General features: G+C 40.3%; 1 protein-coding gene across 1 annotated transcript in view; it reads left to right on the plus strand.

The window, feature by feature from the left end:
- Positions 1-2,029: 2,029 nt before the first annotated feature.
- The window catches only part of LOC308689057 (peroxisomal succinyl-coenzyme A thioesterase-like), a 32,437-nt gene continuing 8,735 nt past the window's right edge, over positions 2,030-25,731 (plus strand). Inside the window, exons 1-9 of the mRNA XM_081362606.1 lie at positions 2,030-2,296; positions 5,368-5,570; positions 12,525-12,624; positions 12,751-12,941; positions 13,546-13,709; positions 15,932-16,051; positions 17,423-17,505; positions 18,622-18,712; positions 18,821-18,901. Of these exons, the coding sequence (XP_081218732.1) occupies positions 2,193-2,296; positions 5,368-5,570; positions 12,525-12,624; positions 12,751-12,941; positions 13,546-13,709; positions 15,932-16,051; positions 17,423-17,505; positions 18,622-18,712; positions 18,821-18,901 (1,137 nt within the window). The 5' untranslated portion in view covers positions 2,030-2,192. The remainder of the gene's footprint in view (positions 2,297-5,367; positions 5,571-12,524; positions 12,625-12,750; positions 12,942-13,545; positions 13,710-15,931; positions 16,052-17,422; positions 17,506-18,621; positions 18,713-18,820; positions 18,902-25,731) is intronic.

Consider the following 25,731-nt stretch of genomic DNA (forward strand, 5'->3'; position numbering starts at 1 on the left):
TAGCTTTACAGCCTTTTAAGTTCCAGGTGATCCACAGGCCGGGTGTACAGATGGCTGTGGCTGACTTTCTCTCCAGGAGGAGGGGGGGGGAGGCTGCAGACCGGATGGCTCCCCGGCCTGAGTCGGGCGGTGGGGGTATGTGGCGAGGGGGGCGTGGTTTTGCTGAGTCTGTAGCGGGAGAGAGAGGACGGAGCAGAGCGGAGCGTAAGTAGGTCAAGTGCAGATGATGAACACCTGTGTCTGATTTCAGTAATTGGCGTGGAGAGACCGGATATAAGCCGGAGAGTGACAGAGAGAGAGAGAGAGAGACGAGCTGGGACCTCGTGTGCTGCTGATCCTGAGAGAGACACCTGAAAGAGAATTCTGAGTTATTGTTTGTATTGCTGTGCATGTGCATGGTGAACGCGCTCTGTGCGCATATTTCTGTTAATCCGAAAAGAGTAAATAAAACGTGCGTCCCAGCTCCAGCCGACCCCTGTCTTCTTCCTTCCTTACTATTAATGAACTGAACCGTATCACAATTAGACATTACCTGTCTAGCGACGTATGTTTGGACCAAATCAGACGGACCAAACAAAGCCCAATTTTCAACGTATAGGCTAAATTTGGACCAAATCAGACGGACCAAACAAAGCCCAATTTTCAACGTCTATGTTTGGGCTAAATGAAGACTATGACGGGCCGACTTGATTTAGCCCAAAAAACAACGTCTTAATGACGTCTGGTGCTGGGTGGGTCGGGACCGATGCTGAGTAACGCACGGAGTAGACGAGGTCGGAATCAGCGGGTTAGTAACGTTAATCTCTGATTTGTGTGCATCGGCGCGTGATGTTTCAAGAGCTAACCGCTGGTCTATCAGTTCGGCTTGTCTCACTAAAACGTCGTGGATCTGTTTCTCATCTGTTTCCATTGCAGTTTTGCGAAATATTCCTTTTTCAAATTGCCTGAAAAACCACCTCATGAGAGCGTAAAAACTTTTTTGCGATAAATGGGAGTTTTTGCGAAATTGACGTTTTTCCATTAAGCGTATTTTCAATTCGCAATTTCAATTTTCGCAATTTGAAGGGTAATGGAAACGCGGCTACAGTTTGTTCCTCGTTCTTCGTCTGGATCATTCACGGATTTCACCATTCACCACCATCATCATCTGTGTTGCCTGTCGAGGTCCCTGCGCCACCCAATTGCCACTGTGTTTGTCCTGTTACATCTGACTCTTTGCAACTACTAATAAATATACGTTTTACTTGCATTATTGCTTCCTCGCCTTGTGTGATATGACAGAATCATAATCATACATTGTTCGTTCGTTGGCTAGAGGAGAACTGGCCCCCCGACTGAGCCTGGTTTCTCCCAAGGTTTTTTCTCCATTCTGTCACCTGACACCTTGCTTAGTTAGGGACACTTAATATTCAACAATATTATTGATCTGCCTGCATTGACACCATTGAACTGAACTGAGCTAGACAATGACATCACTGTTTTCTCCAGAGCAGCTGTACAGATAAATTAACTAAATTATAAGTTAATTTTTTTACAACAAAAATTAACCATCACTGAACTTACTTAAACTGGACTATGACACTATTTTCTTTTAGACCTGTACAGCCAAAACAAAATTTGTTGCGTTGTTTTCCTGTTATCACTGTAGATGCTTTGAAACAATCTGTATTGTAAAAAGCGCTATATAAATAAAGGTGACTTGACTTTGCTTTTTATTTTATTTTTATTGTTCTTAAACTAAATATATCTAATTTACTGTAGCCTATATGACATGCTATTGCAAATGTATATATTTTGTAAGTGTAATTAGAATACCATTGTAAGTATGCCATGTTGAATTATAAAAGTATAAAGTTGGCACACCACGGCTACAAATATAGAAATTTATTGACAGACTTTCACAAAGGTGACGTTTTGAGCACACAGTGTCTTCATCAGACTTGAGCCAGGAGAGGAGTGGTCAGTTATCACATGTCATGTGCAGCATGATTAACACCTGTTTCCCATTCCATTAACTGTCATGGAGAGACAGGATATAAGACGCTGCAACTGTAACTGGAAAAGGTGAGAGAGGTCTTTGTGGAGAATAAAGGCAAAGGAACTGTTACATTGAAGCATCAGTGTTTGTTTTGTTGAGAAAACTGTGAAAACCCTGTCTTCTCTTTCCTGCCCTGGAGAACTGTCACAACATTATGAGGAGTTTTACTGCAGCATTTTTTAACTATAAACTGTTGTCTATGACATGCGTGACAGCATTTAAACAAGTAAACTGTGTGAGCAACCTGATTTCCTTAAGGTAAGTCATTTGATTTACATAAATTCAATGTTGAATTTTGTTTCTAAATGCACAGTGTAACACAATGATCAGAGTCTGAAATCTAAAACACCTGAAATTATCAGAGTATATGGAGTTGTTTGCATTTGATTGATCCGAATGGCAACCATAATTATGCAGAAGAGAAATATAGTGCTATGCATAAGTTTAGACACCCATGCTAAAGTTGACTAAAAAGAGGAATAAAAAATCATCTTGTGGAAACTGAACTTAATGCCTTAATTTAAAAAATGTGGAAAAATCCAACCTTTAAGGACACCAATTTTCTTTGTGAATGAATAATGTATCGTAAATAAATAAATATTCTTCCTTAAAATACAGGATGCATAAGTTTGGACACCCCTATGTTAAATTCCCATAGAGGCAGGCAGATTTTTATTTTTAAAGGCCAGTTACTTCATGGATCCAGGATACTATGCATCCTGATAAAGTTCCCTTGACCTTTGGAATTAAAATAGCCCCACATCATCACATAGCCTTCACCATACCTAGAGATTGGCATGGTTTTATTTCAGTTAGCTGTAACGTTTATAGGTAACAATCGTAATTAGGTCATATATGAAATATTAGCTCGAGCAATATTCAAATTTGGGGAAATATTAAAATCATAACTCATAGTCATAATTCATAAATTTCACATATGCTATTACATTACCTGCTAATTATCAAAAATATTTCGTTCTATAACTGGTCTCTCATCAGTCATTCGACCAGCGAATACTTTGATTATACCAGTTAAGAAGGAATATTTATATTATCAAACCTCAGACAAATTCTCTCCTGGCCGTGGATGCAAATTGCTGGGTTTATGAATCAAAATAAAGAGCTAGTAGCCAGATCTTATCGCAATTTCATTGACAATTACATTGGTGGGATTGTAACACAGAGTCAGTCAAAGTATAAAAGATTTATTTAATCAAAAATGACACACAAAGGATTATATGCATATAGGAAGTAATATAGGCTAATCTACGTACGTAAAATTACACAAGACACACGAACGTTTAAACAAACAAACATAAACATGACTTGATCAGAATGAAAATAGGAAGAAAGTGAGGGAGAAAGTATGGTAATTCACAAACAGAACCTTTTAAGAGACAACTGTGAAAGCCGCTTCGAGAGAGATCATTTGATACGTTACTTGCGATTCTGTTCCTTTGTCTGTGTGAAGCTGGGCTTCGGGACCACGTGCATATCTTGGCTGGACCGTGTCTCATCGATTTGTAGGCTTGCGTTTCGCGTGAAGTTCTTAAAAACTTACTGATCGTAACATTACCGAGAGGTACGGAAGTCTCTTCCCGGTGCGGGAAGGGCGAGAAAACTTGGTTACAGGACGAGACTGGATTTCTACATCCGCGGTTGGTTTGGATGAAGGCCCGGTGCCTTTTCCCGCTCCGCTGCCTTTGGTGCAGGGAGGGGTGAGAGTGCAGAGTTCAGAGTTCGGAGTCCCGAGGGTGAGAGAGTATGAGCGCAGAGAGAGCGAGCGTCTGCTTGTGTTGTGGTTTTAAAGCAGCGCGGGGTAACGCCCCGTTTGATGACGGGACCCAATGAAATCTTTCGGTTCTGAGGCGGGAGCGTTTCATTGTTTGTGAAGGAACGCCTCTTCTGATCGTACACAGAAAAATGCATTAAAACTTTAATACCACATTGTGTCTAGGAATAACATTTGTGCGGAATATAGTTTATATTTCTGTATAAAGAAGCTCAGTACGATACGTAAGATATCACACCCGACATTAATATCAGTTAATGAAACAGATACATCTCAAATGTATCAACACACGTGTCCATTACATCTGCAGAGGTGCATAACTATCTCAATTTATCCCATCACATCCCATAGACAAGAAAACTACATAAAAACATTTTGATAATGATTCATGCGTGTGTGTGTAACTTGTATTTTAGGGGTTTCAGAGTGGTTTGGTGTGTGTGTGATTCAGAGCGGGTTTTCTGTTGAGATCGGCATGTGAGTAATGTCTTTGAAGCTCACACTGTGGAAAGGGGGAAGTGGGTCGTACAAGGGATTCAGTTACAGAGTCTGCCAAGTCTGTGGGACTTAGAAAGTGTTTTCACTTTTAATTAGTATATAAATTAAAAGTCCATTTTTACCCATCGAGCCATAGTCGTTACATAGCCTAATAGCTAGTTTGATTTGCATTGAGAGATGATCTTATGGAAAGTACTCCATGCCAATCTCTAGGTATGGTGAAGGCTATGAGATGATGTGGGGCTATTTTAATTCCAGAGGCCAAGGGAACTTTATCAGGATGCATAGTATCCTGGATCCATGAAGTAACTGGCCTTTAAAAATAAAAATCTGCCTGCCTCTATGGGAATTTAACATAGGGGTGTCCAGACTTATGCACCCTGTATTTTAAGGAAGAACATTTATTTATTTATGATACATTATTCATTCACAAAGAAAATTGGTGTCCTTAAAGGTTGGATTTTTCCTCATTTTCTAAATTAAGGCATTAAGTTCAATTTCCAAAAGATGATTTTTTATTCCTCTTTTTAGTCAACTTTAGCATGGGTGTCTAAACTTATGCATAGCACTGTACATAAAATGTATAGTAGATGTCGGAAGCAGGTGCTCCTCAGTTGTTTAAATACAGTTATTTTCTTACATAAGTCCTGACGTTTTTGGATAATTGTCTCTTGATCTTCAGCAGACAAGTAATACTGCTTAACCCAGTTGGAAACTAAATAAGGTTGTATTTATTTGGTATTGTCAGCCTGACACCTACAGTAAACCTGAGATTAAGAATTAAAATGCTTTGAGAAGCAGCCAGGTGTGTTGAAGTGTAAAAACATGTCAATGCAAAATACTGATAAACTGCAACATATTGCAAAAATAGGACAAAACAGTGCTATCCAGAAAGAAGAGAATGGAGAAGCAACCATAGGTGGAGATATTGCATATTGCTGTTATTTTCAAAGAAAATGTTCTTTTCCATACAAAACCAGGTTGTAGTAACCATGACTGTCGAATCACATTTCATGTCTCTCCTGTAATCTCTGTACAGGACTGTGAGCACTCAGACGAGGACATGTCCACTGATCTCTGTCCAGCCCAGTCGAGGGCTGGTGGATGAGATGTTTCAAATTGTTGTAACAAATTTACGACCAAGTCAAATGGTGACACTACACTCTCTACTAAAATCTGAGGACAATAGCATCTGGGAAGCATTTGGACACTACATGAGTAATGAGCATGGAACAGTTACTGGTGCGTAGTACTGTGTAGTAATGCATGACTTTTTTACTTACAATAGTAACCACAATTTCACTGAATTTCTTGGTCATGACAAAATCTGTTTTTTTGTTATCTATTGTTATGATAGTTATTGTTACTGTTACTAAAAGGTGTAGATGACACACAGCTCAAATCTCTATTACTTTGAGTTACTGTAACGTCTCCTGAGACTTGCGTGTACAGAGCAAAGCATCACTCACATTGTATGATGTGACACACATAGGGCCCTATTTTAACGATCTGAAACAGCATGTATCAAGCGCGAAACGCAAGTAACTTTGTGGGCGGGTCTTGGGCGCTGTTGCTATTATACCGGCGGGGATAAATGACTCTTGTGCCCGACGCAAATCTAAAAAGCTGTTCTGAAGTAGCTTCATTATTCATAGGTGTGGTTTGGGCGTAACGTGAAATAAACCAATCAGAGCGACATCTCACATTCCCTTTAAGAGCAGACGCGCTTGTTCTATGGCGGATTCCTATTATAACGGTGGATTTGCCAGGCGCGCGCCAGCAGCGGTTCACAGCCAAGGAGACCGACGTTCTCGTCAGGGCCGTAAAACACAGAGAAGTGTCATTGGGGGTAGGAGAAACCGACCCAAATTAACTTCGGTTAAACAGGCGTATGATAATTTGGGTAAATGTGTAAGCTAGATGTATGCTTTTATAATAAACTGTCTATCTATCTATCTATCTATCTATCTATCTATCTATCTATTGTAATAACCTATGATTTGCAAAAATGAAAACTGCTGCTTCTGTGTAGATGAGAGAATCAAAGTGTATGCGCGTTGTGCACACGCTACATTGATTATGGCCAAGCATGCGCCCTTAAAATAGCATATGAATAATATGCGCAACGCGCCACTGACTTTAGACTAGGTTTTTTTCTGGTCAGTGGCGGAATTGTTTTCTAAACCTGCAAAATAGCATCAGGGAACGTTTGCGCTGGAACACGCCTCCTCTTTGCGCTGAACCGCCCCGGGGAGCGCAAGGGTATTTCCTAGTTTACCGACGTGCGTCGGTGGAGGGAAAAGTCCGCTGTGCGCGGGTGCAAAATAGGAATGATACATGCGTCGGTGTACAAAGTCAATTGCGCTGGTTGCAAGATAGGGCCCATAGAGTTGTCCTGTGCAGTTCTATTCATAAAGCACAATGAAAATGCTGTTGATCTTGAATTTGGTTGGAAACTGAAATCTGAAATCTGTTCAGAGCCAGGATTTTGTTGTAAATGAAAAAAGAAAAAAAAGAAAAAAATCAGCATACTGAGAAACTTGGTTGATGTAAGGTTGGACACATGTCAGACAGGCCCAAATAATTATTTTTTTAAAGACATGAAGTTATTCATAGTTAAACTGGAATTCACAAATATTTGACAGTTTTACTTACAGGGTAGTTAGAGCATCATGGTCCATTTTAAGCATGAACCACAAGACCCACAAACATGTTCGCTACTGCTCCACAGCCCAAATGCAGGCTAGGGACTCTTTCTCCACAATGCCAAAGCAAATGTGACAGTACGCTCAGAACCATAAGCATAAATCTCTGTTAGCACAGCCCTTATTCCATTGTCTGAGGCATCAGTCCAGCTGAATTTGCCAACTGTTTTTCAGCATGCACTCATTGGCTCGACCTCCTAAGAATAGTTTGACACACGAAACGCAAGTACCAGGACATCAGTCCTAAAAATTTCTGCAATTTTGAAGGTTTTGTGGGGGTGGGTGCTTTTAGAATAGCCAGAATGGGACTGTTTTTGGCAAGTAGCAAGCAGAAATAGTGTGTCCCAAATATTGAAGGCTTTTGCAACCAAACTTGCATTTCGCTCAATTCAACTTAAGGCTATCATTAAAACAGCCTGCAAATTACAATCAATCTCATTTGCAGTGCATCCATACACAATCATGACAACAGGGATCACATTCTCAATTCTGATGTGCACAGTGTATTTTATTTTGTTGCACATCAGTTTCCTGTCAACTTCGAGTATGTGCACAATTTCAGGAACTTCAAGCTCTGGGGCATGGAACGATTGCACTTTCTTTTCTGAGCGGCAAATCCTCATGAAATGTCTCACTTTTTCCACAGCTCATGCATTTAAAGCTACACTGTGTAGGATTTTTTCCCATCTGGCGGTGAAATTGTTTATGACGACCAACTGAATATTACTTTCTAGCCCCTCCCATTCTGAGGGTGTTTTAACTCCTACGGTGGCCGTATTATTTCAAATCTGCCGGCAGTAGCGAGTAATCTCCCCCTCGCAAAAGCGCGAAAGGCAAAGCTTGAATTCCCAGGTATGTCCCTCTTTGGCTAATGTATTTTCAAGATGGAGACGCAACATGGCTGCCGCCATTCGAGCGACTCGCTCGTATGTATTCTAAATGGCAGATTCTACGCTTACGAGAATACTTAGTTGGTAGATGCACCCAAATGTGTGCAGAGAATGCTTTCTCCACTAGTTGAGCTTGTTTCATCTTGTCCGTATGGTCGCCGAACTCACAGTGTACATTGAGTTTGCATAAAGCAGTAATAAAATCCTTCACTGCTTGCCTTTGAGCACACCGCTTCATTAGTGTTTAATTCATTAATGAAAACTATGAAAAATGTTCGTAGATGAGCTTTTTTCCTATGACTAAGAAGACGGTGATGAGATGACAGTAAGGTTATTAAAGATAGCTTCTCGGGTTATGACTGTAGCCCTTGTCCCTGAGAAGGGAATGAGACGTTGCGTTGAAGACGACAATTTGGGGAACGCCTCCAGCGTGATAGCATCTGAAGCACGTGTGGAACTTGTCCAATCTCAATTGGTGTTGCGTCATGATGTCACATTACGGCGTACACAGAAGCTACAAAGGGAGCCGGCACACAACAGAGCTAGCTTCTGATAGGTCGAAGCAAGTCGAACTCGATGCCGGAGGGAGCAACAGATAGAGCCTGCAGGTCACCAACTCTTTTCAGGAATGTAATAGCTTGCAGGAAGGCCACTTTGAAAGCAAAAAACTTCTCAGACACCCTATCAATGGATTCGAAGAGTGCCAGGGATAACTCCTCAAGAAACACTGCCCTGGAACAGGAACAGGAACAGGAACCCTGGCTTGGATGACAGGCCTCATCCTCCAAGCACTATGAAAGGAAACAAACAATTAGTTGGTGTTTCCTCAGAGGGCCACCGCTTAAAGGCGTGTGAAAGGCAGCTATTTCCGCCACATAGACCTTAAGTATGGACGGGGAAAAGCCATCAGAGAAACAGCCACTGAAGCTACTGGGCAGTTAACTGGGTTCAACTGGCGTTCTCTCCACCATAAAGCGAATACATTCCACTTTAAAGCGTAAAGTTTCCTTGTGGAAGGAGCTAAATCGTTCTTTAAATTAGTTCAAAGATACTGTTAGATTTAATGTTATTACCTTGACAAACTATACATCATAAAAAAGATCTAATACTCAAGCTTCAGTATTTGACCTCTATTTTATTCTGAGAAATTCATAGTGACAGTTATGTCTTAATTTGTGTCAGGAGATATGAAAATGAAAAAATTAGTCGATACCTTTAAAGGGCATCTTGCAGGTTTTTTTTCTTTCAAAATTAATATATAAACTTGTTTGAAAATACCATATGAAAAGTTAATGCAGGATTTAAAATTGTTTTGCAAGACATGGGCACAAATTTAGTAGAAACGTGACAATTTCCTTGACCATGTTGAAAAACCTGTTTTTTCATCATCGCGTCATATTACGTCATGAGAGGGAGTCGTTTGCCGGGCTCTGCGTTCACTTAGTGCAGAGTAGGTTGGTGTTCAGTGAGAGTGGTCGTGATTCAGTGTGTTTTCGGTGGTTATTGTATTTCAATTAATCATTGTCGTGGTAAATTATTGTGAATTATGGCCTGTCAGGACTTCGAGTCCACAGGTTTCCGGAAGATTGCAATTCAGGATGGTGCTATCTTCCGTGCCTGGCTGCGTTATGTGCAGGTGAAAAGACGGGACTTCACTTCTGCATCTGCTTCGAAAAACATGGTAGTGTGTAGCGTTCACTATAGACTGGATGATTATAATCCCTGCGATATGATGGAGTTATATGATGACGGCGATATGTGCACACTGTCACAGCATCTTCATCGGGTCGCCCGGTCCGTCGTCAGAATGTGGTTCAGGCGCTGGTAGGAAACATCATGTTCACGGATCCGTCAGAGATCACTCATTGTAAATCTGTTTTACAAGATGTGCCTTGTCTTAATTTAATTCATGAACATATCCTACATAAACTTGTAATGTAATGCATTTATGTGTTTGTTATTAGTCTGCAGCCGAAACGTATTATTATTATAAATAGTTCTATAATTCATTTTCAATCTGTACAAAACCACTTATATGTTTGTGTTGGCTGTTTCTACTTATAAAGTTTTTATATAGTAAGACAGTTGTGATTATTTTTTTATTCATTGTCACCAAAATGGGACCATTCAAAGCCTTTATAAAGTCCCTCTTTCTCTGGAAACTTTCTCCTAATGGCTGAAACAACACATGCAGATATTAAGGGTCCAATACTTTGCTATTGCCTGATACATGATAATAATCTGTACAATATTGTGATCGGAGTATAGTGTTGTTATACATATCGTCGGCTAACGTGGATATATCTATATGTCTCTCATCAAGACACCTGTCCTGGTCTCCTCACACCACAACTCAATTTCTTGTTCTGCCTAATCCTGGCCTAGCAGGCTCATAATTAACTTATATGGCTGAGGTCCGTCATACGAGTAAACATTTACAATTTCCTTAGCGTCCGAACTGTCATTGCGATCCATTGCTTTCCTATTGTTTACTTTGACCGCACTCCCTCCTGTTACGTCACTTCCGGCGGTTTTCAGATGCGGAAGTAAAATTTTCTCAAAAAAACGACTCTAGAAGCCTTAATAGCGTTTTATAAGTATATATTTATATTTAAATCTAGTTCCTACATTATTTTTCTATACATTGACTAATCTGCAAGATGCACTTTAATATGAGTTATGACCACCAGCCGCTATTCAGAAAAAAGCTCCTGTACGGTCGTCATGAAAGTGCTTAACAAAACAACGTCCCTCAGAGCTTTTAGCTAGAAAAATAATGATAGATTATCATATATTTACATCAGATTTCTATAGAGAGTAATTATTATTGAGTGCTGGATACTCTGATGTATTGTGTTTTCAATTCATACTGGCAGCCTGAGGGCGCTCTATGCACATTTAGTAAACCCAAATGGCACTGATGATGAACAGGCATATCATGTGACATTCCAGGAAGACCCTTACATAAACCTTCCAGAGATCGCTATAACGTGCATTGTGACAATGTTTGGTTTATCTGTGTTCTTCATGCCATGTTGAGTATTTTCAGTACAATAGTGTATTTGTATAATGCAGTGCTAATAGACATAGCCTTTATCAATGTGCACAATATTATAAAATAAGAAACTTTCTGTCTGGTTTTTGAATCCGAAGAGATGGTCCTCACTGCAGAACACGAAATCCAGGGGGAGGAGTTGGATCCAGATCCAACTCCTCCCACCTTACATATACCTAAACCTACCCATCTCCACCCCCTGATCCCTAAACCTACCAATCTCCACCCCTTATATCTGGATCCAACTCCGCTGCAGTAATGTGCTACTGAATCCGAAGCCACATCAGATCATAGGTTATTTAGAACACTCGACTTACGTTAAAAAGTAAGTTTGGAGCAAAAACATGGTTTTAATCTCATAAATTGTCATGAATTGATGGTGTGCTGAGCTAACATGCTAGCTAGCCCTGAGATGCACCTGCCACTTAGCTGAGCAAATATGTTATTTTATGAATAATTTTGAATGCCTGGCGCCGTTGTACTGTGGCTGCCGTCGCATCATCCAAGTGGATGCTGCACACTGGTGGTGGTTGAGGAGAGATCCCCTGACTGGATTGTAAAGCGCTTGGGTGTAGGCCTACAGTAGTACATATGAAAGCACTATGTAAATGCCTCATTCATCCATTCATTCATTCATTCATTCACTTCTTCTGTAATGGCGCAAGGTCGTGCCTACTGGGTGGGGGCGTTCTGTCACCATTATGTTCTGTTTGTTTTAGTTTTTATGGACCTTCTGTTTGTGTTCGCTATTCACAATGTGTTCCTTTGTTCTAGTTTCCCGCCACTCATCAGTTACCATGGACACTAAAGCCTGTTTTATACTTCTGCGTCGAACTAACGCCGTAGCTATGTCGTAGGCTGTGTGTAGCGCGCGTACCCTTCGGCGTACCCTGACGTGCACCTCTCCAAAAATGTAACAACGCGTCAACTCTACGCGGACACAAGCGCTGTGAATAGTCTGCTAGAACCCCTCCGTCGGGTTTCACATGCTCCCTCTGCAAGTGTAATTGCGCGTCAACGCAGACAACGACGCAGAAGTATAAATGAAAACCAACGCGTTGCCTACAGCGTAGAGGCTTCGGCGTAGGTCCGACGCAGAAGTATAAAACAGGCTTAACACTAATCACCACAGCTGTTTGTCATTGTCTCACAGTGTATTTAAGTTCCACCTTTTCATTCAGTTGTTGTCTGTGCACAAGCACACTGTTTAGCATGTTGGCTGCCTATTTTGATCTTTTTAAATAAACCCTGTGTTTTACCTTCTTTTTCTTCTTTTTCTTCTTCTTCAAAACTTAAGTGGCTTCAGCTGAACTAGCTAGATTTCTACAGATATGGAATTCTATAGTATATTTCTCAAGTGAACAATGATCCTGACATGAAGTACATGATGTGGATATACCCTATTATACCTTGTGGTTGACGAGATTCCCCCCTCTATGTAAAGTGCTTTGAGTGCCAAGAAAAGCGCTATATAAATGTAATGAATTTATTATTATTATTATTATTATTATTATTATTATTATTATTATTATTATATTTACTTTAGGGACCAATTCTGAAAGTTTGGGAGGCACTTATGAAGGAAAAGAGCCAATGGGGTTGCTGTGGAGCATGAGACCTGTACAAGGAAGTCAACAAGGACTCAGGTAGATTAGACTAGAACAATATTATAGTGTGTGCTTTTTATTGATAAAAATTTAATTCAGGTTTATTTTTTATTTGAGGAGTTTGGCACTCTCTTTTGTTACCTAACTACATACTCTTTACTCCAGGATACGTAAGAGGGATGTCCTTACAGCGATGTTAGTTCATATTTCAGTATACAGTGGGCATCTATCTCAAGGCTTCAGCCAGAAAACACCCCTGGCAACAAGTGTCATAGAGCGCTGGCATGTAGCACCAGGTGTGAAAAGGGTGAACATCAGCGAGGAAGAAGTACAAGGAACACTATTCCTACCTCCAGGTACACACACACACACACACACACACATTGGGTTTACATGTTTTATGAGGACTTTCCATAGACATTATAGTATTTATACTGTACAAACTGTATATTCCATCCCCTAAACCTAACCATCACATGAAACTTTCTGCATTTTTACATTTTCAAAACACATAATTTCTCTCATGGGGAATAATGATGTTCAGTTATAAGTAATTTATAAGCTATTAGTTAATGATTAAATAAAAACATGACTACACATTCAAAACTGGATTTTTTTTTTAAACATTTCGTCATTTCTAAAGTGACACATAACTTGTAACATAAAGATCTATAAAGGATATGAAACACATTTACAGTAGATGTGATGAATACTTTGCAATTTAGATAGGGAATGCAGAAAGTGTTGTAAATTACTTTTATACATATACAGTACACATCATTTGTAGTATATCTTGTAGTATATTCCACCGAGTATAATAGTTTACACTTTAGATTAGGTTTAGATTAGATTTATGCTACATTTTCTGGTCTCTTTAGGAGTTAATATCGATTAGATATTTTGTCAAAGAAGTCATGAAAATTGCTTGTGTGTAAAAATGAATTGCTGTGTGTTTTTTAGGCCCTGGGCCGTACCCAGGAGTGCTGGACCTGTGGGGAGCAGATGGTGGTTTGATCGAATACCGCTCTGCCCTGCTTGCATCTCATGGCTTTGCATCCATGGCACTTGATTACTTTGGTCCAAAAGAGCAAAGATGGCAGGATGTTGATATTTCTTTCTTTGAGGTAATTTAGAACTTTTGATAGTCTCCCAATGTGGGCCAGCCTTGACATTAGATTTAATGTGATCTGGCATTGTTATTTGCCTAATACACACTGATTAGCCACAACATTACCTGACCGTGATTTCAATTGAACATTGATTATATCATTACAATGGTACTAAATATTTGGGATATATTAGGTAGCAATTGAACGGTTAGCCCTTTAAAAAAAAAAAAAAAAAAAAAAAAAACGCTAAAACAAGCCAGAGGGATTTGAGTCACTAGATGGTCAGGCTGTTAAGATGGTCAAGGAGACCAGCTAATCAACCAGCTAAAACCAGTTGATCAGCTGCTTTTTTTCCCCCAGCAGGGAGTTCTTGAATTTCATGTCTTGGAAGCAGGAAAAATGGCCAAACGAAAAGTGCTTTTTACATGGGCCAAATAGTGATGACTAGAGGACTAGGTCAGAGCATCACTAGGTCAGAGCATCACTCCACCCCAAAACAAAAGTCCAGGTGTGTGGTGGAGCAGAGTCAAACCAGGGGGAGGGATGGCGGGCCAGTTCCGTGGAGAGGAAGAGGGCCAGGGAACATATGCAGAGCGGATGGCCAGGGTGGAGCAGGCAGAGGAATTTGCCAGGGCAGAGCATGTGGCTAAGGCAGAGTAGGTAGCCATGACGGCAGTGGTGGAGACCACCACAGCGAATCAGATGAAACTGAAGATTCCCACAGCGGAGCAGATGACCACCAGAGCAGTGCAGCTACTGTAGGACTGATGACCACCACTGCACTTGATTTTGTAATTTTGCCCACTTACAAAGAAATGAAGGGTCTATAATTTTTATGGTAGGTTTATTTTAACGGATAGAGACAGAATATTAACCAAAAAATCCAGAAGAAAACACATTATATAAAGGTTATAAATTGATTAGCATTTGATGGATGAAAAGACCATCAGCAAGAAGCTTGGTGAGAAGGAAACAACTGTTGGTGCCATTATTCGGAAATGGAAGAAATACAAAATAACCATCAGTCGCCCTCGGTCTGGAGCTCCATGCAAGATCTCACCTCATGGGGTTGTTTCTCTGCAGGAGCAGTACAGGACGACTTCACTGCAATGAGGGGCTGATGGACGGGGCCATGTGCCATGAAATCATGGACGAGAACCTCCATCCCGCAGCCAGAACACTGAAGATGGGTCGTGAATGGGTCTTTCAGCATGACAATGACCCAAAACATACCGCCAAGACAACAAAGGAGTGGCTCAAAAAGAAGCACATTAAGGTCTTGGAGTGGCCTAGCCCGTCTCCAGACCTTAATCCTATCGTAATTGTGGAGGGAGCTGAAACTTTGAGTTGCAAAGCAACAGCCAAGAAACCTTAAGGATTTAGAGAGGATCTGTAAGAGGAATGGACCAAAATCCCTCCTGAGATGTGTACAAACCTGGTGACCAACTACAAGAAACGTCTTACCTCTGTGCTTGCCAACAAGGGTTTCTCCACCAAGTACTAAATTATGTTTTGCTTGGGGATCAAATATTTATTTCACTCACTGAAATGCAAATCAATTTATAACCTATATGTATTGTGTGTTTTTTTTCTGGATTTTTTGGTTGTATATTCTGTCTCTATCCATTAAAGGGATAGTTCACTTTGAAATTAAATTTTGGTATGTTTTAGCTTACCTCAAGGGCATCCAAGATGTAGGTGTCTTTTTTTCCGCAGTAGTTTCAATTTTGATATTTTTAGGTCAAACCGTTCTTGTCTGTCAGTCATTTAATGCAGGTCTATGGTCACGGTCTCAAAGAGCATGCACAGAGTCCAAATTAAAACAATTCCCCGTCGTCCAAATTAAACAATTCCCCATCGTAAGTACACATTGATGGCCTAAGACATCTTGGATGCCCTTGAGGTAAGCAAAAACATACCAAAATTTAATTTCAAAGTGAACTATCCCTTTAAAATAAACCTCCCATAAAAAATATTGACCCTTCATTTCTTTGTAAGTGGGCAATCTTACGAAATCAGCAGGGGATCAAATAATTATTTTCTCCACTGTAAAGGCAGGAAGTTCAAAATATTTAATATAAACACTGCCTCTCAGTGGTAGTACAAATCCCCAACCTTCACCCAAAAAGCGATGTGGGTTTGAGTGCATGCAAATCCGCACCCAACATTGGGTTGTGCGGTGAACCGTATAATAGTCTTTACAGATGTGTGCTTTTATGTTTGTATGTTTCCTGTAGAAAGCATACCAGATCCTGGAGAATCATCAAATGATACAGAGGGATCACCTGGCTGTGCTTGGGCTGTCTTTAGGAAGTATAATCACACTCGGTATTATGGCCTACTCCAAGGTCATCAAGGTTTGCTTCATGGTCTACACCAGGGGTCTCCTACCCTCCTCCTGGAGAACAATCATCCTGCAGACTTCAGTTACAACCCTACTCCAACACATCTGCCTGTAAATTTTGAGTAACCCTGAACAACTTGACTGGCTTGTTCAGGTGTGTTTGATTTGGGGTTAAATCTGAACACTAGGGGTGGGAGAAAAGGTCGATGCATCGATGCATTGCGATTCATTATCTAACGATTCAGAATCGATTCTCAAAAAATCAGAATTGATTCTGTGTTCAATTCAAACTGCCACTTCACCACTGTTCCTTGACCATGTTGAAAAAGCTGTTTTTTCATCATCGCGTCATATTACGTCATGAGATGTCACTGGCCAAACGGAAAAACCCGTTGATAGACGAACGTTCGTATGCTGGTGAATTGGCTTAATTTAAGATAAAATGGACAAGCTACGACCTGCTCCATCATTTGAAATCGACTGTGTGGCAACATTTTTGATTTTCTGAAGACACCGAAAAAGGTGTTGTTGATAAAAGCCATAGGCTACTGTATGCAAATTCTGTGGCACCAAATTCAAATATTTCAGCAACACAACTAATATGAAGAAACATATTACCCGGTTCCACTCAGAGCTGGAAAAACAGCATTCTGTTCCAATCATGAACACTCCCGGTTACAGTCAAAGGACTCTTGTGCAAGTAGCAAAGCTTCCACCGCATTCTGAAAAGGCGAAACAAATTACCCAGTCAGTGGTGGGTTTTATTGCCAAAGATTTGCGCCTTTACTCCGTTGTGGATAACCAAGGATTCACACGATGTTACAGGTACTTGAGCCACGATACAGTTTGCCCTCACGTCGTTATTTTAGTGAGACACCGCTCTAAAATGTTCTAAAGAAACTGAAAAATTGTCACAGTTGTAAATTGAGAACTGTTTATTCTTAATGAATTGTTCTTTGCAATTGTATGGCTTACAATGTTTAATTCAGAGCTTGTTAATCCTGAATATAACTTTGTTAATAAAATAAAAGTATTGAAAGAAATCTTCATAATCATTTTTTATATGGAAATACTGTCAAACAGATATTCTAACTATAAACAAAAAGCATAATGACTCCAATTTTGATTAAAATGTAAAGTTCATGTATTTGCACAGCAGGATAATTAGTTACCAAAAATGTATGTTAAGAATCGTTTTGGGAATCGGATCGTTACTCCCAGAATCGGAATCGGATCGGATCATTAAGTGCCTTAAGATTCCCACCCCTACTGAACACTGTAGGACAGTAGCTCTGCAGGAGAATTGTACACTTTGAATGCAGTTTATTTATTTATTTACATTTTACATTGTTATTTTGGTCAGTCTCTTTTTATTGTCTTTTAGCCCCAGTGCTGTGTGTGTGTCAACGGAACTCACCTGATTCCTTTTGATAAATCCCTCCTTGAAGTCTTTAAGGATGTGAAAAAGTGAGACCTAGAAATCGCAGAAAATATGTTTTGGTGTTATAAAGTGTTTTGCTATTTTCATTATGCATTGTGGACCCACAATTTGAGCACTTAATTCACACTTAAAAGTGTAAGAACTTCTGCAAGAAAAGTACTGCAACTCTGTCACTGGCTTGCATAGAACGACAGTTACATTCGTAACTGACATTTTATTGTACGCTTCCTGACTGTCAGTGACAGTGAGGCTTTTGAATTACCACATACCAGCATAGTTTAGAAGAAAGATGCCCGTCCATCAGGAAAGAAACGTACTAGGGAGAACTGCAGGCCCCAAAATTGAATGTGGCGTTTATGTAATTCCCCTTAATGATATATGTAACTATCAACTACCTTAAAGTTATGTAAATTTACTCTTTTCCCCAAATGAGAGTTGCCACGCACTTTGAATGTGGTGCACCAACCATGTGTCATAGGTGATATGTATAGTGAACAGATTCTTTCATAGAACTACAATGGATATAAAACGTCTACACACCCTGTTAAAACTAGCCAAGGCCTAGCTGGCAACTGTGGGGCTACTAGAACAGCAGTGTAAAACTCTATTCTTGGAGGGCCGCAGCTCTGCAGAGTTTAGCTTCAACCCAAGCTAAACGCATCTGATCAAACTAATCAAGTCACTTCAGGGTTATTTGAAAATGTTTCAGGTTACGACAGTAACCATGGTTACCTGAGAAGGGGAATGAGACACTTTATCTTGGATGGACACTACAGGGATGCTATCAGCATAATCAGTGTTTTAAAGATGGATATTTTAACCTTTGACAACCAGAAAGTTTGTGTGTGTAAGTATATTTTGAGCACAGGGCCAATGTCTGTTTAAAAAAAAAAGTGTATTATTGCAAAACATTTTTTCTTTAAAATAAATGACAATTTGTTATCAAATACAATATTCATTTTTTAAGTTTGACTTAAGTGTTCAGATACATTATGGGGCACCTGTATGATGAAATAATGTGAACTTAAATAATTCTAGTTATTTGCCATTTTAGTTCGCACTACTAAATAACAATAATATTTAGTAAATATGGTCATTGTAAATATTTTACTAATGATAAGCACACCATTTTTTTATTCCAGGAATATAGATAAACTACATGTGAATAAGGAAAACCAAGTAATTCACAGAGATATATTTTCAACTGCCCCAAATCCACCAGTCAAAGTAGATGTGAGTATATGTTAATATAAATATGTTGATGCATATAGACTGTTTTGCTTGTTTTTATTCATTTTATTTTCTTGTAATATCAGTTTTCTGTTTTTGAAATGCACACAGGTTGGGAGGATAAAGTGTCCACTTCTGTTGGTGACTGCTGGTGATGATCAGGCTTTTCCTGCAGTTGAATCTGCGGAAGATGTGAGTTACATTTCTTATATATTATCCTGACAATAGAAATAAAAAAAGGAAGCACGGGAAACAAAGAGCTAGCAGGACAAGGTATCCTGAGGGATGACGGACCAAGGTGGAGCTGAGCAGTTGGACGGAGTCACTGAAGGAGCTGAGGGACTGAAGGGATGCAGTGGAGGTGGGGCAGAGAAACAGAATGACATTAGGCCGGGAGCCAGGTCCACTCCTCAGGATGTTTTTGCTACCTTTTTTTCACTATTATTTCCTATTATCTTATACCTTTGGCCATCACAAGTTGATAATGACCACCCCCAACTTGGCCCGTTTGGTCTCAGGGGCCAAAAAACACCCTTTTTGGAAAAAGCTTTTGGCGGAATGATGTAATTGTGAATATAAAGGTACTGCAGCTACATAAATGGCCATATAACCCTAAAATTTTGCATGGTGTATCCTGACACATAGGGGAAACTAGCAGAAAAAGATTCTGGGCATTGCTGCCTTTTTTCTGTCAAATATCACCCTCAACATACCCCAAAAGACTAAAAAATGTCTGTCCGCCTGACAAATTGTCATCAAAAGTGATCATTTTCAAGTATTTTATTATATATATCACTGCCTCAAATGTACATGAAAAACTTTCCAAGTTTATAAGCTTCAATTTAAGTCCAAGATGACCTTTCTATCTAGAGGATTATAGCTGGTGCAACCAAAGTTCTCCACTGTACCTCAAATCGGAGAAAACAGTATTTTCAAGCATTACCATTCCTTATGGGTTCCATAAGTCCACAAAGTCCTCGCAACACAAGGAATAAAGATGACTCTAGTGTGTAGTCTGTTATCAAAAAACCTTCAATAGAGTAAGCGTTAGTAACCTTCTGTACAGGTAAACATTCTTTACAGCCAAATGGCGAAACTAAAATACAGCTCAAACGTAAAATAGAAAACATTTCTTTGGTTATTAGATCTTTTTGCTGCTTATCCATGCTGTACTTTGATGACTGGTCATGTTAGTGTGTTGTATTAGTGTAGAATATAAACTCTTAATCATCATGTTCCTCATCTTCATCTATATTTATATGGATTTCATCAGTTTTTGGAGCCAAGCACTTCGATGTGTTCAACATACCTTCAAGGAGATTGTGAATCTGAGTGAGCTTCTTCTTCTTCGGACCTCTCCACACTGGTGCGGGTGACAGCACAGCAGCGCGAGCGGTCTTTATTCTCTCACTTTCTTTTTTTTTTGCTTTTGTTTTGACTTGAGCAAACAAAAGCTGTTCTCACAGCTGGTAAGGTGCGCTTGAGAGCACTCAAAGGCAAGGTGGTCGAGAACTTTGCCCAGCAGAAACTGGCTGAAAAGCAGACTGAGACCATCATGCACATCCTGCTGCGGCGGTCAGCTGCTGCCTCCACCCCATTGCCCGCAGCCCCTCAGTCTGCTCGTCGCCGGGGCGGCCTTCTGTGTCTGCCCTCGCTCCCGCGCTGCAGCAGCAGCCTCCACCTAAGTGGAGTCAAGGAGCCAGTCGCAGGCAGGCAACCCCCTACCCGTCCAGGCCCCTGCCAAGCAGGGCGGTAAAGCCAAGAGCAAGCAGCCCTAGGACGGGCGACCCGGAGATGGATTGGGCCATTTTTTTCCACTACAGTGAGAGCAGCCGATGCCCATGTCTTGCGAGCAGAGATCCCAGTCCTACTAGGACGTGATAGAGCCAGTCCCTCCAGCCGATAGGAGGTCAGGGCACTACAGTCCCTACTTTATTGTACCCAAGAAATGTGGTGGGTTCAAAATGCTCATGCAGAAACGTATTTCCGAATGCATCCATCCCCAAGATTGGTTTGCAGCGATCGACCTGAAGGGTCGACGCGTACTTTCATGTCTTGATTCTTCCTTGACACAGGCCATTTCTGCGCTTTGCGTTCGAGGGTCGAGCATATCAGTAGAAGGTCCTGCCCTTCGGGCTATCCCTGTCTCCCCGTGTCTTCACAAAAGTCACGGAGGGAACCCTTGTTTCCATGAGAGAACAGGTTGTGCACATCCTCAACTATTTCGACAACTGACTCATATTAGCACACTCTCGAGATCAGTTATGCGAACACAGGGACCTCGTGCTCAGGCACCTCAGCCAGTTGCGTCTTCCGGCCAACTGGGAGAAGAGCAAACTCACCCCCAGAGGATCTCTTTTCTCGGTATGGAGTTGGATTCGATCACACAGACAGCACGCCTCACAGAGCAAACGCGCTCAGTCGGTGCTGAACTGCTTGAACACCTTCAAAAGTAGGACCCTGTGCAAAGTCAGGGAGGACGAGGAGCAGGTCCTTCTGGTGGCCCCCTATTGGCCCACCCAGACCTGGTTCCCAGAAATCATGCTCCTCGTGACAGTCCCTCCCATTCCTCTGAGGAAGGATCTTCTGACTCAGAGACAGGGCACCCTATGGCACCAGCGTCCGGACCTCTGGAAACTCAATCTCTGGTTCTAGGTGACTTACCCCCATAGGTACTTAACACCATCACTTCTGCACAGACGCCGTCCACGAGACGTGTGCCTTGAAGTGGAACCTGTTCGTCAAGTAGTTTTCTTCTCACCGAGAGGACCCCCGAAGATGTTCAATAGGGTCCGTGCTTTCCTTTTTGCAGCAAGGGTTGGAGCGAAGGCTGTCTCTATCCACCCTCAAAGTACATGCTGCTGCCATTTTAGCTTATCACGACCACATAGATGGCAAATCAGTTGCCATCTATGTGCCATCTATGGAAAGCACGAACTGGTCGTCAGGTTCCTTAGGGGGGCGAGAAGGTTAAACCCTCCTTGTCCCCCCTCCATAACCTCTTGGGACCTTTCCCTGGTGCTTCAAGCTCTTCAGGATGCTCCCTTTGAGCCTTTGAAGTCAGTAGACTTAAAGCTTCTCTTTTTGAAGATTTTGCTGCTGATTGCACTGGCCTCTATCAAGAGGGTAAAATTACTTAAGTATACTTCATAAAATGAACATGAAGACATGCACTTTTATGATGAAGAGATGCACTTTTATGATGGATAGATGCACTTTTATAATGGATAGATGCACTTTTATGATGAGAGATGCACTTTTATGATGGAGAGATGCACTTTAATAATGGATAGATGCACTTTTATGATGGAGAGATGCACTTTTATGATGGATAGATGCACTTTTATAATGGATAGATGCACTTTTATGATGGATAGATGCACTTTTATGATGGATAGATGCACTTTTATAATGGATAGATGCACTTTTATTATGGATAGATGCACTTTTATGATGAGAGATGCTCTTTTATAATGGATAGAGACACTTTTAAGATGGATAGATGCACTTTTATGATGGACAGATGCTCTTTTATAATGGATAGATGCACTTTTAAGATGGATAGATGCACTTTTATGATGGACAGATGCTCTTTTATAATGGATAGATGCACTTTTATAATGGATAGATGCACTTTTATGATGGAGAGATGCACTTTTATGATGGAGAGATGCACTTTTATGATGGATAGATGGACTTTTATAATGGATAGATGCACTTTTATAATGGATAGATGCACTTTTATAATGGATAGATGCACTTTTATAATGGATAGATGGACTTTTATAATGGATAGATGCACTTTTATAATGGATAGAAGCACTTTTATAATGGATAGATGCACTTTTATAATGGATAGATGCACTTTTATAATGGATAGATGGACTTTTATAATGGATAGATGCACTTTTATGATGGATAGATGCACTTTTATAATGGATAGATGGACTTTTATGATGGAGAGATGGACTTTTATGATGGAGAGATGGACTTTTATGATGGATAGATGGACTTTTATAATGGATAGATGGACATTTATAATGGATAGATGCACTTTTATGATGGATAGATGGACTTTTATAATGGATAGATGCACTTTTATAATGGATAGAAGCACTTTTATAATGGATAGATGCACTTTTATAATGGATAGATGCACTTTTATAATGGATAGATGGACTTTTATAATGGATAGATGCACTTTTATGATGGATAGATGCACTTTTATAATGGATAGATGGACTTTTATGATGGAGAGATGGACTTTTATGATGGAGAGATGGACTTTTATGATGGATAGATGGACTTTTATAATGGATAGATGGACATTTATAATGGATAGATGGACTTTTATAATGGATAGATGCACTTTTATGATGGATAGATGCACTTTTATAATGGATAGATGGACTTTTATAATGGATAGATGCACTTTTATAATGGATAGAGGCACTTTTATAATGGATAGATGCACTTTTATGATGGATAGACAATAATAGATTTTTACAGCGATTGAGTCCTGCCGGTGCCATAATGAGACTGGCGCGGCCAGAGACATTTTGGGCGCTGCGGCATATTAAATATATTATAAATAGTTTTTCCACGTGAGTAATACAATGTGTGGCGAGAGGGCGTGACAAAAGACCAAAATTTGTGACTGTCACGTGACACTTGAGAGCCCTGACTGCACTGTAGCAGTTACTGTTACACTGTTTAACCTGCAAGCTAGCTAGCCTGCTAGATAGCTAGCCTGCTTAAAACACCAAGCTTACATTAGCTACTGCTACTATTCCCCACCAATTCACAAGCACAAGAGAAAAAGTATTTTGTTCTTACATTTAATACCCCTGGAACTCAATGGAAGTTGACTGAAGATGGCATAGTTGGTAGTGTTGTTATATATCCATCAACATTCCATGCATGAGCTACTTTCTGACATTCTAACTGAAAGTGGGTGAATATCAAAATACATGATAGAAACATTTTGTTAAACCACTTACAAGTGTTATGTTTACAACACCATTGACTACACTATTGAAACAATTACTTTTTATTACAACCGTACATGAATAAATAGGCCATTTTGCCCTGGACTAATAGGGTATTCTATTTGTCCATTCTATTGGCTCTATTCTATTTTGAAGACTTGTGCTGGCTGCACAAGTCTAATTTAAGGCTCTCACAAATAAATAGTAAGGGGTATATTATACATTTTTCTGAGTCATCAGAGTGCCTTGAGTATTGAAGTTGTTGAGTTTGTGTCCGTGGTGTTCTTTCATGCATCAGGGATAAAATAAAGCATACAGTTTAGGCGGAAATTGTGAAAAAATGTGTGTTATTTCTGGTTTAAAGAAGTCATGTGACCTCTGTGTTTGTCAGACAGATTCAGTACTGGGCTTAAATGAAAGCATAAAAGGTCCCCTTTCCAACGATACCAAGCACCATATTATAGAATATTGATAATATCCCTAGCATGAGCCTAAACCAGATATACACCAGATTTCAAAAACGGAATTTATTTTAGGGGGTTAGTAACTTCATGAGCTCAAAATAGTGATTTCGCCACCACCGCTGCACTGCTATCGTGATTTTTCTAATACTAGGGGTGTATACCTTGCCAAAAAACAATGATAGCATTTGCCCCCCCGTTGATACCGATGGACCCCCCTGGCTCATGGACTATATGTTTCAATAAGTAATAAATAATGTTTCAATAAATAAGCTAAACCCACCGGCCCTTCTCAACATTTCGATTTAAAGGGGGGGTGAAACACTAATTTTCAGTCAATCTCATGTTAATCTTGAGTACCTATAGAGTAGTATTGCATCCTTCAAATCTCCAAAAAGTCTTTAGTTTTATTATATTCATAAAAAATAAAGATAGGCTGTACCGAGTCTTTCTGGATAAAAACGAGCGGCTGGAGGCGTGCCGTGCCGTGCCGTGCCGTGCAGTCAAATTACGCCCCAGCTGACGTCACACAGGCCCATACTCGAAAAAAAAACTTTCCGAAACTTGTGACAAACCGGAAGGAGCATTTTTGGCACAGAAATACTCCTTCAAACGTACAATTTAATTTTTGAAACATTGTCCATGTTTAGCATGGGAATCCAACTCTTTAACAGTGTAAAAAACTCAGTATGCATGAAATAGCATTTCACCCCCCCTTTAATAATCCGGCCCTTGAATGATGCTAATTGAATAGCCCTGACCTAGGGGCATAACATTGCTCACTTTTCATGCAATTCATTTCATATAATATAGCTCATAAGTCAAGTCTCAACTCTTGTTTAAGACATTGTTCATATGTAAAAAATATGCTTAATCCAATATAGAATGGTAATGCTTGAAAATACTGTTTTCTCCGATTTGAGGTACAGTGGAGAACTTTGGTTACACCAGCTATAATCCTCTAGATAGAAAGGTCATCTTGGACTTAAATTGAAGCTTATAAACTTGGGAAGTTTTTCATGTACATCTGAGGCAGTGATATATATAATAAAATGCTTGAAAATGATCACTTTTGGTGACAATTTGTCAGGCGGACAGCCATTTTTTAGTCTTTTGGGGTATGTTGAGGGTGATATTTGACAGAAAAAAGGCAGCAATGCCCAGAATCTTTTTCTGCTAGTTTCCCCTATGTGTCAGGATACACCATGCAAAATTTTAGGGTTATATGGCCATTTATGTAGCTGCAGTATCTTTATATTCACAATTACATCATTCCGCCACAAGCTTTTCCCCAAAAAGGGTGTTTTTTGGCCCCTGAGACCAAACGGGGCCGAGTTGGGGGTGGTCATTATCAACTTGTGATGGCCCAAGGTATAAGATAATAGGAAATAATAGTGAAAAAAAGGTAGCAAAAAACATCCTGAGGAGTGGACCTGGCTCCCGGCCTACATTAACAGAGGAGGAGGAAGTGGGAGGCTGGGTGGGACCATCCGTGACGAAGGAGACTTATAGCTTGATGGAGCCAGGGGTGGCAAATGAGAATTGAGGCTGGACGGGAAAAGCAGGGATTGGA

The sequence above is a fragment of the Scardinius erythrophthalmus genome (assembly GCF_964197995.2).
Source record: "Scardinius erythrophthalmus genome assembly, chromosome: 4".
Taxonomy (NCBI): Eukaryota; Metazoa; Chordata; class Actinopteri; order Cypriniformes; family Leuciscidae; genus Scardinius; species Scardinius erythrophthalmus.